The sequence below is a fragment of the Pistacia vera genome, unplaced genomic scaffold (genome assembly GCF_008641045.1).
Source record: "Pistacia vera cultivar Batoury unplaced genomic scaffold, PisVer_v2 Contig40, whole genome shotgun sequence".
NCBI lineage: Eukaryota > Viridiplantae > Streptophyta > Magnoliopsida > Sapindales > Anacardiaceae > Pistacia > Pistacia vera.
The window spans coordinates 1,465,679-1,481,866 of record NW_022196224.1 but is presented as its reverse complement, the minus strand read 5'-3'; the positions used below and the strand labels follow the sequence as shown (position 1 = coordinate 1,481,866).

The 16,188-nt window shown below is 32.5% G+C and overlaps 1 protein-coding gene and 1 long non-coding RNA gene across 3 annotated transcripts; one reads left to right on the top strand and one right to left on the bottom strand.

Annotated features, from left to right (window-relative positions):
* Window positions 1–3,557: 3,557 nt before the first annotated feature.
* LOC116141579 (subtilisin-like protease SBT5.6) lies at window positions 3,558–4,834 on the bottom strand. Its single transcript, XM_031427064.1, has 5 exons — window positions 4,747–4,834; window positions 4,440–4,632; window positions 4,185–4,343; window positions 3,898–4,009; window positions 3,558–3,714 (listed from the first exon to the last, which is right to left on the bottom strand). Exons 1-5 carry the CDS (start codon window positions 4,816–4,818, stop codon window positions 3,558–3,560), a joined length of 693 nt encoding a protein of 230 aa, XP_031282924.1. The 5' UTR covers window positions 4,819–4,834.
* Window positions 4,835–13,983: 9,149 nt separating this feature from the next.
* LOC116141754 lies at window positions 13,984–15,782 on the top strand. 2 transcript variants are annotated; one of them, XR_004129874.1, is made up of 3 exons: window positions 13,984–14,086; window positions 14,810–14,904; window positions 15,066–15,782. It is a non-coding gene; the product is annotated as an uncharacterized LOC116141754 (long non-coding RNA). The 2 variants fall into 2 exon arrangements; XR_004129873.1 differs by having other exon boundaries at window positions 15,043–15,782.
* The last annotated feature ends 406 nt before the right edge of the window (window positions 15,783–16,188 follow it).

The following is a 16,188-nucleotide window of genomic DNA, read 5'->3' as shown; positions in this document are numbered from 1 at the left end:
TGCAAAAATGTAGCTATAGCAACCAAATTGGATTTAGTCGCCAAAATTAATTGATATTTTCATATTCCCCCCCAATTTTCGTGTTCCGGCCAGAGGAAAATCATAGGTAACCAAAATGATTATTTGACAACTAAAAAATTAGCTCCAAATTATAGTGTTTGGCAACTAAAATTTTAGCTGCTAAATATGGTTTACAAAATATGAAATATACTAATGGTAACAAAAAAATTAGTTAAAAAAATAATGAACCAAAGAAATGACTAATATTTTAAATTAATTACCCATTCCTATATAAAACCAACCTAATTCCCAATTCTTGGTTCCCAATTTCCCCTTTGATATTTTTAGCTTACACAAACAAAGAGTTTTCAAGAATGGGCCAAGATGATGAGGACCCAGAAAAGCGTGGGTCAAAATCATCATCGCCGTACAAATGGTTGAGCAACTTTCACCATGATCTGTTGGCAGGGGCGGTTATGGGCGTTGTAGTGCACACGATTGTGGCCCCAATTGAGGGAGCGAAACTATTGTTGCAGACCCAAGACAGCAACCTGACCATTGTTGGGAGTGGACGAAGACAATTTAAGGGTATGCTTGGTTGCATTGTCCGTATAGTCCGAGAAGAAGGCCTTTTATCTCTTTGGAGAGGCAATGGCAGTAGTGTGCTTCGTTATTATCCTTCTGTTGCGCTTAATTTCTCTCCTAAGGTATCTAATCAAGATTTTTTTTTTTTTTTTTGAAACTTTAGTTTATTGTTATCTTGCTTTAGTTTTAATGCAATTTTTATTGGTTTGTACGGTTTTTTTCGTTTGGTGTTGTTTCTTGAATATTTTTCCGGAGGTTTAATACTTTGTCAGTTATTTTTTTGTGTATAATTGATTTCAATTGGGTATTTAAAGTATTTCCGAGTAAAGAAAATTGGAATGCGACTGACCTGCAAGTCAGACCACCGGGACCTAGAACAGGACAGCCCCACTTGTCGTTGCAGTGAACTATTCCTCCTCCATTCAATATGTCTGCCATATTCTTTTTCCTTTTCTTTGATTCAGGTTTAAGTTATTGTGCCTTCCGTGTTAGCTAGCATTTCTTTTTCTATTAGCTCATGTTCCGTGTTCTTGTGTTAAACACATAGGTGGCACAAACAGCAGATTGGTTCATGGCTTTCGTGGCCTCGCTATTTCATGCATTAGAGACAATGCCAACACATGCACATGTTCAATCTTTTTTACCAAATTTAAGCCCAACTGCTTCTCTAAAGCTTAGTTTTATACAATTAAAAGAAAGCACTTGAAAACAGACACCTCTTTTATGGCCCTGCTATAACAATTACTTGGTGTTACCAAAGGAGATTAATTTCCCAGCAGGATTAACAGTTGAAGGATTTAGAATCTGATGCACAATTTCCTGAAATTCATTAGTTTCTGTAATCTGAGTGCATAAACATCTAGTAGAATGGTAAACTTAATTTGTAGAATCTCTTGAGCGTATGAAACTCTGTTATCATCCGGAACTTTAATACATACTTAATACTTTGTCAGTATAAAATGAATCGAATGTAATTTTGGGTAAACAATTTCGATGCAGATACCTTAATACTTTGTCAGTTATTCAAGGTACCACTTTTGCATAAATATAGATGGAGTGATATTACTGTGGAGGCTGAAAGTAGTAAAATCTCTAATGAAATCGAGTCTCTTACAGATCCCGTGTAGAAGGTGAGGTATTTCAGATACCTGGGTTGCACATATATTTACACAATTTCGTACTCAGTATCCATGTGTGGGTATTTGAGTTTGCAGATTCCAATAGACTGGAGAGTGATCTTGAAGAGTTGAATTGCTCTTTGAATTTAGTTGCATCACAGGTTGGTTCTCCATTGACAACAATTTTTTTCTTTTACTATTTGTTTCAAACTAGTTCTTCTGTGGTTAGAAAAATAATATTAGCTCAAGCTTATCACCATTTTCCCTGTTTATTGCAAATTGCAGCAATAATTGTAAAAGGTAGGAGACAGAGTGATTTAACACTCCAAATGCACAGGGATGGGGGCATCCAAGTAATAGACAATTACAATAGGTGAAAAAGAAGCCAAGAATAATAATGGAAGGTCAGATACTTTGTATAATACTGATAAAGTCGTCTTTTATATTATACAAAATTAGTATAAGAATCCAAAAAGATCCATGCCGTCACTGAAACCTGATGGTCAAGTCAACAATCTAGTCAAAAAGTTGTTAATTGCACTAGGGCTCAAGGATGACAATGATTAAGGTTTGGTATATATGTAGACCCCAAAATATCACTTTTTCCTAATTATTATCCAAGCTCTAAACCCACTATTATGGGTTTGTACCAAACTCATCTCCTGTTTTTTGGATAAGTTTTTTTTATTTTTTATTTTTTTTTAATGATAAGGGTATTTGAGTTAGTTTGCATGTACTTTTACTAATCCTCAAGGACAATTAAATACCGTACAAGTCTAGTATTCTGAGATAAGCTACAAATGTAGTAAGTGACTGCAATATTTGAATTCACGAAATCAATAAAATGAGCAAATCTTCTTGACTACTAGACCAACCCTTTGGGTATACCAAACTCATCTCAAACTTGTTAATTTTAAACCATTAACAAACCTTCCAATTAGATACTAGTATTCTCGGATTTCCAGGTCAAATTATCATCTCTATTCACTTTTAGACTCTATGGTTAACATGTTTACCAATGAAATGAGAACATATTTGATTCAGGGTCGGCCCAAGGGGTAGGCAGGTGAGGCACCTGCCTAGGGCCCCCAAAAAAAAAGCCCCAAAAAGGGGTCCAAAATTATTTTAAGATTTTTTAAAATTAATTTATAGAAATACCATTGGACCTAAAAAAGTTTATAATTTTTTATCCAAACCGGTCCAAAGGGCACAAAAAAGCCAAAAAGGCCCGAATTCATTATAATTTTTTTACATAAATTTACCAAAAAACCATGTTTCATATTTTCCATTCACACCCCTAAATTAACTAAACTAGCTATTTAAATTCCTAAAATTTCAAAGCACCCACTCAATCCCTAAAATAATGAAAACATTGCATCTCCACCCCTTTACACCGTCATAGTGTCACTGTCGGCGTTACAGTGATGATTCCGATCAATTTTCTCACCAAAATCGACTGGATTCATCACTTAATCATTTCCAAAATGTTTTCCTAGCCTTGACAACCCCCAATTTGGCCGATTTTTGTTGATTTTCGCAACCCATTTTCATTCTTTACTGTGTGTGATAGCTATTTCTGGCACGTATTCGCTGTCGTTGACCTTCACCGACACCACCATCTTCGTCCCCTCAGCCCCCTCTCCAAAACCCCTCACTTACTTGACCCCGGTAGCCCGCCATCCACCTCTCACCCTCACAAGAAAGATTAGGTAATTTGGTTGTATTAACAATTGAAAAAGATTTGGTTTTTAAACTTGAATATAAAAATTTAATTAGAGATTTTGTATCTCAAAAGGTAAGAAAAATAAATTTAAAATAATTTTTTAATATATGCTTATATTATTAAAAGGTTTCTTATCTAAGGAATGTTTTTGAAACGCCCTGATTTGTTTCCATAAGTAATTGTCCCTTCAAAAGCAAGGGAGATATCACTTTCTTTATTCTATCAATGGCACTTCCTTTGTCAGCACATTTAATGGCACTTCCTTTGTCAGCACATTTCAAATCAAAACTGACGATAAATAAAGACATAAAATAACTTGTTTCTTGTTCCATTGATTTCTTTAATCCGAAGATCCTTCTGAAATAAATAGGTTTGATCCATCCCCACATATTCACATGCAGATCTTTTATTTAGTGCAGTAAAGTAAATAAAATAAAAGAAGAGACAGGAGAAAGAAATTGAAACACCCACTTATTGCAGTGGGAAGAGTCAAAAGCAACCCCAGTTTGGCAGATTCCCTTCCATGATTTTGGAACAGGTCCCATTCCTCCGTCATTAAAGCTTTCTGATTCTGGCCATATACCTAATTATAATAACAATAAACAAACTCACTTTCACGTGTAATCATATTTCTTAAAAAAACAAATCGGAGCAAGTTTTTACTAGAAAATTACAGAGAGGATAAGAGAAAGTCACATGTAAAACAGAACATATGCAAACAAATTCAACTTGATTTCAAATTAGTTTATGGCTTTTACCACTATCCAAGACGCCAACTATTACTTCTTGTCCGTATTTGGCTTTCGATAAGAGGCCTTCTCCACCCTCGTTTAAGCCTACAAATTCCCATGATCTTGTTGTCTGTAATGTGTACAATCCTGGTTCGCTTTTATGCACTGATACAACTTCTTCCAATTCTGTCAAATAATCATATGCATATCAATTGTTTGCTATGAGTGTCACAACAAACAGAAAGTAAAACAAATTAAGAGATTAATTTGATTCCAACTTACCTGAAAGTTTGGAGGCTTCATCAGAAGTGAGCACTGCGGCGAAGCCATTGATGCTGTATTGGTAACTGTAAAGACGAGAAGCCTTAGCTTCTTCCTCATTGTTTTTCACAGAGAGCAAATATGAATGGTGGGTGTCTTCTATCTCATGCAATGCTTTTTCTCCATTGTGTCCACGAAACTGAACTATGTAGATCTGTCATCATTCAAATTAACCATATTAAGTATATATTCATATACACATTCAACAAAAACTTCTGTCGCCAAAAACAACAAAAGAAAAAAAAAAAAGAGACTGCAAAAGACTTACGTTTTTTTCTTCACAAGAGGCTAATAGAGGAAGAAGAAAAAGAACGAATAGAAAGATATTGATATTGTTCATGGTTGGTAATTATATATCTTGTAGTTCTGATGATGAGTATTTATACTTGCGTAAAGTATATCTTAACAATTCAAAAAATTATATAACATATAAATCTATGATCATTGGGGGATAAGTGCTTCGTACGGTGGCTGAACTGACATATCACTCATGAGTATATCACGTATTGGCTTATAAATTCTCCATGTTGACATAATAATTAAAAAAAAATCACATTCAGGGGTGAAATTGCAAATTTTCAAACATAATCAATGGAGTGTTAACACAAGTTGATAATAATTTGCAAATGGAATACAAAAAAGATAATAATCAAATATTAAATTAAGCCACCCCTCTAACTATTATTGTTGACCTTATTTAATCCATCACTATATGCTTGCGACAAAATTAGGAGGAAATGCTTTCAAAACGATTTAATTAAACCTTTTTTTATTAAACAATATGATTAAAACGTAATTTTTGACCGATTCTATTATAAGATAACATTGTTTTTGTTTTATCAAATATGTTGAAATTAGTCAGTTTATTAACATAATACTAAAAACCGATCACAGAATAACCACGACGGTTTAATTTGTTACTATTTCTTACAAGGGTAGCAAGATTGTCCAAGAAAATGGAAGGGGTTATTAAGATTCGTATATTAATTTAATGTTTGAGAAAGAATAAGAATATGCTGATGTCAGTATTTATGATGACATCAGTATTATCGAGTAACTACCTGGGTCCATTTTTAAAACATGGATATTAATTTAACGTTTGAAAAAGGACAAAATATTTATAATCAGGATTTTTATGTTTAATCATATTTTAATTTGTAAAAGGTACTTAGGTATGTAGAATGTTGCTTCAACCGTTAACAAGAAAATTGTACCCAATAAAGTAAGAGTGATGCTATGGGTACTAATGGATGAGTACTAATATGTGTACTAACTAAAGCATAGTACCCGTACTATGTGCATAGTACGGGTACTATGCTTTAATTAGTACACATATTAGTACTCATCCATTAGTACCCAAAGTTTTATTCATAAAGTAATGCTTTAATTGAAAAGGAAAAAAAAATGTTCCGCTTGTGAAAGTATCTGGAAGTAATTTTTTTCTAAAATATTTTATCAAATGTTTCTCTAAAACATGATTTAAGTGTTGATATATTTTTTTTTTTTTAACTCAAAATTGTTTATGAAATATTTTACCTGATGTACACATCTAATTTCTTCTTGGTCATTATAATCTTCATCTTTCTTGAGTTTCTTTGTGCACAAATATCATGTTTTTACTTATATAGAACATGTAGTGGATAATTTCTCTTTTGGTTTGGAGATATCTTGCAAAATGGACTCTGCGATTAAGCAAGAAGTTTATTTGCAATTCAATCTTGTAACGGGTACTATATAAACACAATCATGATCTCTTTGAGGGAGAAGATCCTGAGAGAAAGACTAAGAAAAGAAAAAACCGGGAAGGAAAACTACTTGAGATGACTCTTTATAAATAAGAATAACTCTACAACTCAACTTGTAAATGCACTCAATAACATAATAGTGGACGTAAGTTTTGCATAAGAAACAGTCGAACAACATTAAAAAACCTATGAATATTATCATTCATTTGCTATCGTATTGCCCCTATAATCTATTGTCGATTCATCAAGATTACGCACTCATCTTATGTGATTCTAGCAGTGTCAATCACGTACCTCTGATTGATGCAATTTTCCGCATCAACAGAATGTAATTTTCTTAATACGAGTTTTGACACCTTGTGTTCTATTGACAACAAGAGTAAGAATAATAATTACGATATATAAGATAAAATTTTCAAAGAGAGAATTTATCCTTGAATTTTAAAATACATGTAAAATTTGAGATATAGTCAAGTACTGCATAATCTCTGTACAATATTAAGGAGGCGTTTGGATCATATAATGTTTTATTATAGGAGTATGTTATATTAACGGAAAAATATATCATCTTGAAGATTACTAAAAATGTTTAAAAAATATATTTGATTGATTTGAATAAATTGGTGAATAATATATTTTGTTGGGAAGATAAATGGGTGAGTATATTATATAGATTACTAAATTGCCCTCCTTTTAAAATATTAATATAATATTATTTTTTGAATAATTTCTTTTAACCTCCTATATTTGAAATTTTGTTAAAACACTCCAACTATATAAAACTTTAATTTGTAGCAAAATCAGCCTCACTTACCCCAAGCCACTGTTGGCAACAAGCCACCACTGGCAGTTAACGAAATAGCGCACAATTGGCCCTATGGTAGGTCGTGCACCGACAAAGCCATTTCCGGCCATGGATCACAAATCCATGGCCGTTTCATGGCCACAGATTCACGGCCATAGAAACGGCCAGTTTTGGTTGTTTTCGGCCATGGATGTGCTGGAAAAAGCCTTATTGGCGTACAACCGACTAGATCCCATGGTCGTACACCATTACGGCGACTGACGCCGATGGCTGGCGATGGTCTTGGGTAGCTGGGGGTATTTTGTTAAATTTTAAACTTTTTTGTGACTGGGGTGTTTTAGCTAATTTCTCAAATGTAGAGGGGCTCGGTAATGGTTATTTGGTAAATATTTGAGGACAATTGTGTCCGAAATGGTATTTAATTAAGGCCAAAATAGGTATAAAAATCAAGATTACCCAGTAATGTTTTAATCCTAGGAGTGGGGGAGGGTATCGGATTACCCACCACATTACCAATAATAAACACTATTTACAATAAAAAAATTATATTAATATTTTATTACTTGCAAACCAAACACCAGAATCTTGCAAAATAAACAAAGATTACCCTCGTTATCTTATATGCCCCTGATCTAAACGCATCCTAAGAGAACAAATACATTCAATATTTTTTACTGCAAGAAGACTATTTCCAAACTAAGAATAAACACCATCTAGCACAATCATACCTTGGGTGGTTTCCTTCACAATCTCGTTTACACAGTTCTAGATCATATCCTTATATGAGCCTAACTGGGTGCAACAAAATAACACCCCGTAAGGACTTTCTTTTATAAGCCATCTTCAATTAATCCTATATGAAATTGTATGTTATTTGGTGAAATGGGAATTAATTTATACACATTATATTGATCACAGAGTTGTTTGCTTGTTTCAACTTGTTAGGATGTCATAAAACCCACATCAAATCTAAGAATTTCACATTTCAATTTCAAACCCATTTATTAAACTTAACAAAAATCAAATGTATTATCCAAAATTAACTAAATACTGATTCAATAGACAATTACGTCAATTATATACATAAAATGATAAAAATAGCTTAAGCCAATATAGCTTATGATCTTTCATCAATTAAAAAGATAGAAGAAGATATTTTTAAGTAAAATAACAAAAAATGAACATGATCTTACCTTATGACCTCCAAATGAGTAGTATTTCTTGATTAATCAAACCAAATGAAGAAAAAAGTATGAGAGAAGATGAAAAAAACCGAGGAAGAGAGAAATATGAAAAAAAAAAATGAATATTTTTGAATCCCAAGACCAATAAAATATGAAAATATCTTGTAAGGTCAATAAAATATGGGTATTTTAGTATGATCAAAATTGTTAAATACTATAAAATATAAACCTATTTTTAATAATTTCATGATTTCTATGGGTCAAATGAAAATATCTTAGTAGGTTAATAATTTCACTGAATATACATTGGCTATAATACAAAAAAAAATTTGTCTAATTCATAAATCTATTAAAAAAAATTAAAAATTAATAAAATATCATTAATTTTTTTAGGCTAATCAAAAATTTATTTTGAATCGACTCTTAATTATTATTATTATTTTAAATTATTACCAACTTTAACGGAATAAGAAACTTAAAGAAAATTTCAACCAATTTAAAAATAAATATTTTAATAAATTGGGTGTGCTTAGAACATGCCGGTGATGTACTTAAGAAGAGTAATGGGCTGGGCTACACCATTTGCTTCTTCTTTGATCCTCATTGGGGTAATTAATTGATTTTCATTCTTTGTTTAAAAAAAAAAAAAGTAAAAAAAAGTTTGATTATGTTTTTCCAAAATTTATAATTGAATAACCAAAGTACGTTAATAATTGAATACTTCAAAATTAATGTTAAAAACAAGTGAGATTACAAATATATAATAATTTATGTTAAAACGGGTGATATTACAATATATAGTATTTTTAAATTCAAGTGATATATTATATCATATATGGCATCTTCATGCCACTTACTATATCAATATATCATTAATACACAAATGTCAAATTAAATGACATATATTACGTTAGGCTATATTAAACTAGATATATCATTTATATTCTTAACGAAACATATGAAAATTTTCTTCTTTATCATATAATGTTAGGCTATATTAAATCAGATAATCTAACTTTTACAAGACTGATTAGTAGATTAAGCCGTACTAGATTAAATAGTTTAAGCATTTTTAAAAGGCAAAACGTATTTTAGTTATTTTTGTCGTAAATATCATTGAGGTCAATTAAGTCTACTCACATGATTTTGTTATTTCTGTAATTTAAATAAAATCTTGACATTTTTGTCTTTTTAAGTATTAGAATGGCTATAAGGGTAATTTCCTAACAATTTTGGGATATTTTGCCAATATAAACAACACCTTAAATCTTCCCTTAAGATTTTATGTAAATTGCAAATTTCACGTTAATAATATTCTTATGATATAAGCAACTTCTCATTAACTTTGATATACCCTCCGGAGATAAATATTTTTATTCGTACAACACTCTTACCGGATCCTATCCAATCCGATCCAATCTGACTCGACTGGCTCATACTAATTCTCTAAGATTCATTAATAAGGAGATTTGAAAACAGTCAGATCTACTATCAAAGATCTAGTCGTTGACGACGACCATATTTTAGTCATCATTAACAACCATATTTCTAGCTGTCATCGTTGATGGCCAGATTTTTAGCCATAAATCTGGTCGGAAATGGACAGATCAGTTCATGACCGGTTAGATCCAGTCGGTCGTGCTTCGTTACGGCAACGGTGGTGACTGCTAGTGGGTGATAGTTGCTTGGGTGGGTAGGGGTCTTTTTGTTAATTTTAAAGCTTTTATTGAGAAATGTAATTGTTAAATGTTTTGAGTTGAATAGAATAAGATTGGATTTTGAATTGAATAGAAAAATAATTATTTTATTGGATTGGATAAGATAGGGTAAAAAATAGTGTGTCAAAAAGCAGCCTTTAATTTTTTTTTTTTTAAATGCGCCCTTCTTCCCCTTCTTCATAGCTTTGCCACTTTATATATATTAAAAATTTTCAATTATAGTGGTAGGATATTTTAGATCTAAATAATTTATTTCACTTTCAAATGTTTTTTTTAATAAATTAAAATCATTTTTGTTAACACTTTTCTCTATTTAATGGATTACTGGGAGGAAAGTCTCTATCAATATGGTCTATTAATTATTAATTTAAAGTCTTTAAAGTTTAATCATCTTAAATACGTCAATTACTTTAAAGTTGTATATGAAATTTATCCTTATAAAAGATGTTGGATCATTGGATGGGAAAAGAGGACTCAAAGCCCAAGTCATTTATACATCTAATACCATATTATTAGCCCCTAATAAATGATTAATTTAATGCAATTTGACATAAAATAATATAATATTATATATATATAATATATATATATTAAAATATATATATATATATATATATATTATATATATATATATTATATATATATATAAGCTTAGGTAAACACTGAATACATGAAACAACTTTAGACGTCATTAGTTTCCTTTATTTTCAAATAATTAAATAACACTTATTTATGATCACCATTTTTTCCTAATTCTTTAGATAATTATCTCTCATTAATATAAACATAAAATAAGATATATAAAAGATAAAATAAAAGTTTGATGAGATAAAACCTTTATGTATAATAAAATTTTTTAAAAAAAGGGGGGGATAATCTAAAATAAATTAATACATAAATCATAAAAAGCATTTACTTAGGTTTTAGAAAAATAATTTAGGGAAAAATTTGAGTAAAACTATAGTTTATGGTAAAAGGATTTGAAGTAATTTTAAAATAAAATTAAGTCAATTTTAATTAAACAAGCAAGACAAAGATTTTAAAAGGATTTAAGAAGTGGTTTTGAAAAGAATTAAAATAAAACGAAATCCCAAGGGTTAAACAAACAAGTTTCCAGGGGAGAAATAATTTATAAAATCAAAACAAATCAGAAAATTACGAAAAATTAAACTTCGTCTTCAATTTCTAAGATTTTGAAAATATAAAATCAATAAAAATTTTAACTAAAATTCTCATTTGTGGGACAGCTGTCATGCATGTGGTATAGTGTATAATAATGGTAAAAGTTTGCGTGATTGACGTTGAGATCTAGCTTTTGTTTATAAACATAAGACAAAATCTTCACGAATCTTATAACTACCATTAATCAATTACTTAATTTCAAATAATGCTTTGCTTTTGACTGACTTCATGATGATTATTTTGAACATTTTTCTTAACAATCAACACATTGAACCTAATTACATCTAGTCTCAAAATCAAAAAACCTCTGTTCCTCTCTTTCAAATCAATGGGAAACGTCTTCTCAGACTTGATTTCTGCCACATGTCAAGCCATTTTTCACTCCTTGCTGGATTGCACTTCCAAAAAAGTGGCATACATACGTGAGTTGAAGATAATGTTAATTCCTTACGGAAAGAATTGCAAGAATTGGTTGAAGCAAAGGCCGATGTGAAGAGGAGGGTTGACTTTGCTGAACAACGTCAACAAATGCCACGGCTGAGCAAGTGCAAGGGTGGCTTTCAAGGTTGGAAGCTGAGGAAACTGAAGTTGGTGAAATGCTACGTGACAGCTCTCAAGAAATTGAGAAATTATGTCTTGGAGGCTACTGTTCCAAGAAAATTCAATTCAAGCTACAAGTTTGGAAAGAAAGGGCCAAAAAGTTGCAATATGTGGTTAATTTGAAGAATGAGGGAGCTTTCGAAGTGGTAGCTCAGGAAGTACCAGAGCCTGCTGTGGACTGATCCCTATGCACACACATATGTGGGGTTGCAATCAACATTTGTATAATGGAAAGATTTGATGCTCTCATGGCAGGTGAATAGTGGGAACATTGCATTGCTTAGACACGGGAGTCGGCAAAACAAACTTACTAAAACCAAATCACAATAAGTTCTGCAATGAGACTCAAGGTTTGATGTTGTGATTTGGGTGGTGGTATCAAGTTCCGAATTTGAAAAGATTCAAGAAGACATTGGGAAAAAGATAGGTTTATTGACGATCATGGAAGCGTAAAAGTCTTCAGAGAAAGTGGGGTATCTTCAAGATATTGAGTAGCAAGAAGTTTGTTTTATGTTGGATGAATATGGAAATCGGATTAATTTAACTGAAGTGGGTTGTCCCTATCTCAAAATCAAAATCTGTATCGAAAGTAGTATTCACAACTCGATCTTTGAAGTTTGCGGCTCGATGAAAGCTCACAAGCCTTTCAAAGTGGAGTATTTGAGATGAGGAAGCATGGAAATGTTGTTTGGGACAATTTACAAAGTGATTGTTTGGGCAGTGATCCTAATATTCTCCGTTCGCAAAGAAGTGCAAAGAGTGTGCTGGTCTGCCACTTGCACTAGTAACCGTTGGTCGAGCCATGTCCTGCAAGAAGACACCCAAGATGGAGTTACGCAGCTATGTGTTAAGGAAATCAGCATCTAAATTTGCAGGTATGGGGACAGAAGTGTATCCTCTTTAAAGTTCAGTTATGATAGTTTGCCTAGTGACAAATTAGATCTTGTCTTTTATATTGTAGTTTATATCCAGAAGATTTCATATTAGTAACGGAAATTGATAGAGTGTTGGATAGGTGAGGGTTTTTGGATGATCTAATAAAAGTGAGTATATACCAGGGATATTATATTATTGGCATCCTTGTTCATTCATGTTTATTGGAGAAGAAAAAGATATTGAAGATAAAAGACGAGATTATGATGTAAAATGTGCATGATGTGATACGTGACATGGTTTTTGGATAGCAATGATATTGAGAAGGAAAAACAAATTATTAGTTGAAGCAGGGATTAATGAAGCACCAGAGATTGGAAAAAGGGTTGAAGTAAGAAAAATACATTAAGGACAATGCCATTGAGATTCTGTCACAAACACCTACCTGCCCTGATCTCCAAACTTTGTTTCTCAATGAAAATGAGTATCATTTGTCTGTGATGACTTCTTTAACTTTATGCCTTCTCTCAAAGTTTTGAATCTATCACGTAATAGGCTTTCTGAATTACCAGTTGGAGTTTCAAAATTGGTTTCATTACATATCTTGATCTGTCAGTAGTGTAGTATAACAGAGTTGCCAATTCAGTTAAAAGCCTTAACGAATCTGAATGTTTGAGCTGGAGAAATGATGAGCTAAAACAGCGCGTCAATTGATATCTAATCTTCAAAGTTACATACATTGAGAATGTACGGTGGCTTTCCGCATTTGGAGATGGAGCAGAGGATAGTGATTATTTGATGGTGGTGGTGAAAAATGGTGGAGGAATGTGATTGTTTGGAATATTTAAAGGTGTTGTCCATCACCTTGGGAAGTTACAATGCTCTCCAAAGACTTGTGACTCCGTTAAGTTACAGAGTTGTACTCAATCTATATCTTAGGGGTTATCATGAGTCAACGTCGTTCAATATTTCAGATCTAGCAACTCTCAAGCATATTATCTACTACGCATTGAAGAATGGAAGGGCTCTTATATGGGAATGCAGGGGATGTCAAAAAATACGGGAACCATCCAGTTTCTACGTCTTCACCCATCTAGAAATTAATGTGCAACTCATTGAGGGATTTGACATGGATGGTTTTATTCCATACCTCAAGTCTCTTGTTGTAGGCTCTTGTGTTGCGATGGAGGAAATCATCGATGTTGAAAAATTGGGTGAAGTTCCGAGATGATGTCAGATCTAATCCCTTTTCAGAATCTCCAAGTTCTTAACTTATTTATATACCAGAATTTGAAGAGCGTCTTGGGAAGGCCTTGCCCTTCCACGTCTCAAGGAAATTCGTGTAGCGTACTGCCCAAAGCTTAAGAAGCTTCCACTGGATTCAAATATGTGCAACGGAACATAAAATTGTTATCAAGGGAGAGAAAAAGTGGTGGAAAGAGTTGCAATGGGAGGATGAAGCAACTCTAAATGCTTTTCTTCCTTGTTTCAAATCTTTCTGGTATGCAATTTTATCTATATTTGTATAAAAAATTGTTGATTACTGAATGTAACCTATAGGTTGTCAGGATTGCTTGAAAAATCTCATAAATTAAACTCATTAAAAAATAATTATTTATATGAGCATCACAGATTCATTGAGATATCAAATCTAACCCCAACTGCTATTTAAGTATCTTTAAATACTTCTCATATTACTTGGAAGATTGATTAGATTGAAAACCCAGAAAAAAATATCTCCATGTTTTTTAGTATTTGTTATTTCATTCAAAGTGAAGAGCATCTTTTGTGAGGTCTTGTCTTCGCACATTTGAAATAAATTTATTTCTAGCTCCAGATGTGGGATGAATCGCATCACTGTATCAGAGTGCTAACTAGTTTCTTGATAATGTCTCTAAAAATTTGATTTAAAGCTTGAAGTTTCTTGAGATATCTAAGTCTAATTAGAAAATAATTATTTAATTTAGAGTGATTCTTAATTAATACTTACGTGTTTTGGCCAATTCATATCAATTTAGAATTCATGATATTCTTTTCGAAGTAAATATTACTTGTGGAAAGACATGTTGATCCTTTGTTTTTTAATGGATAGATTATTGGAAGAACATTAAACAGATTTTATGGTTTTGTGCATATAGAATATACTTATTATCTTTAATATTACCATGAATCCGCGGACTTCACAAATCGATCTGAAAAACTATGTTTATTGAATTATTTGCAGATAGATCAATAGCAATCGTGAATTTATGAGGCGCTGCAAAATGCTGTTGAATGTGGCATTAGAAGCTGTAGTTTGTGGTGCAAACCCTGTGGAAGGTAGATAAATATGGTTGAGATAGTTAATTACGATGCTTCTTTTCATGACTTGATTTATTTCACTTGTTTCTTTGTGTAACAACCTGTTGATCTCTTCCATTCCCGATTGGTTTGGTTTATGTAAACTTGAAATTTCAGCTAACCTCTCTATCACTCAGCAGACAGCAAGACTATGTAGCATCAGAGAATGAGCATTCCTTACTTTCTTGCTTGTGTTGCAGCATCTTGAAGGTTGATATATAAACTTCATTTAGTTTATATTGGCATCTATATGTGTGGAGTCTTCTAGGGGATGCTTTTCAACTGTTTTTTAGTCTTTACATATCCTTACAACACAAACTTCTTGAAACACTCTTTAGCCATTCCAACACTTGCAGAAAAGAAAACCGGTGCCAGAGAAGAAGTTCAAAACGAGGAAAGATATGAGGCCGTTCAAAATGATCAGCTTGATAAGAGGAATGCACGTTACATCACATTTAACTGCAGAGAGGCAAAGCTCCAGTAGATACAGCTTTTGGACAGTATTGCATTTTTATGTGACTGCTGCAGAGGACAAGCTAGACAATGCATGCAGCCCGTTGAAGGTCAAGGATTCCAACCTCCTGGATCAACTTTAGTGAGATACATTATGCTTTACCATCAGTAGTCAGATTAATCTTGACAGCGTGAATCTTCAGTTGGTAATTAATTATGGCATAGATTTTGTATCTCGCACTCTAAAGTCTGTGTTGTAAAATTTGTGAAAAAACTAATTCAATTCTTCCTTTCTGTGCCCCATAAACCATCAATTATTCCAGAGCAGCTATTTATATTCAAAATGGGATTGTGTTGCAGAGGAGCTATGTGGCACAAGTGACCAGATTTTGCACTTTTACTTGCCTGATTGGGTTTGTTAGTTAGCTTCTCCTCAGCTGCAAGTCTTGTTTTAAAGTAGTAATCCAATACTTCCTTTCTCTGTCCAATAAAACATCAATTATTATTCCAAATTAATAAGAAATTTAAAGTTCATCATGTAAACTAAAGCTATAGAGTATTGGAGAAATGATAGAATTATAAGAGAAAATCCCTAAATCCTATTGAATTTGAATCCCTAAGACTAAGACCCAAACACTTTACACAAACGACAACCCCTCTCAAACTTGCTGCCTCCCTCTCCATTCTCCATAATCTCCACTCTCGAGGACTCCAGTTGCCGTCTTCACTCTCCAACGACAAAAATGGAGGCTTCGACGACAACAACATAAGCTTCTTTGAGTCGATGCTCAAACTCGCCACCTTCCTCCA

Bases quoted from the DNA above. Each gene is read 5' to 3' on its own strand.
- LOC116141579 (XM_031427064.1), bottom strand. From the start codon at position 4,818: ATGAACAATATCAATATCTTTCTATTCGTTCTTTTTCTTCTTCCTCTA. The intron at 4,010-4,184 runs GTAAAAGCCATA...TATTATAATTAG, and splicing joins AGTTGGCGTCTTGGATAGTG to GTATATGGCCAGAATCAGAA. The intron at 3,715-3,897 runs GTGGGTGTTTCA...ATTTATCGTCAG, and splicing joins GACTCTTCCCACTGCAATAA to TTTTGATTTGAAATGTGCTG.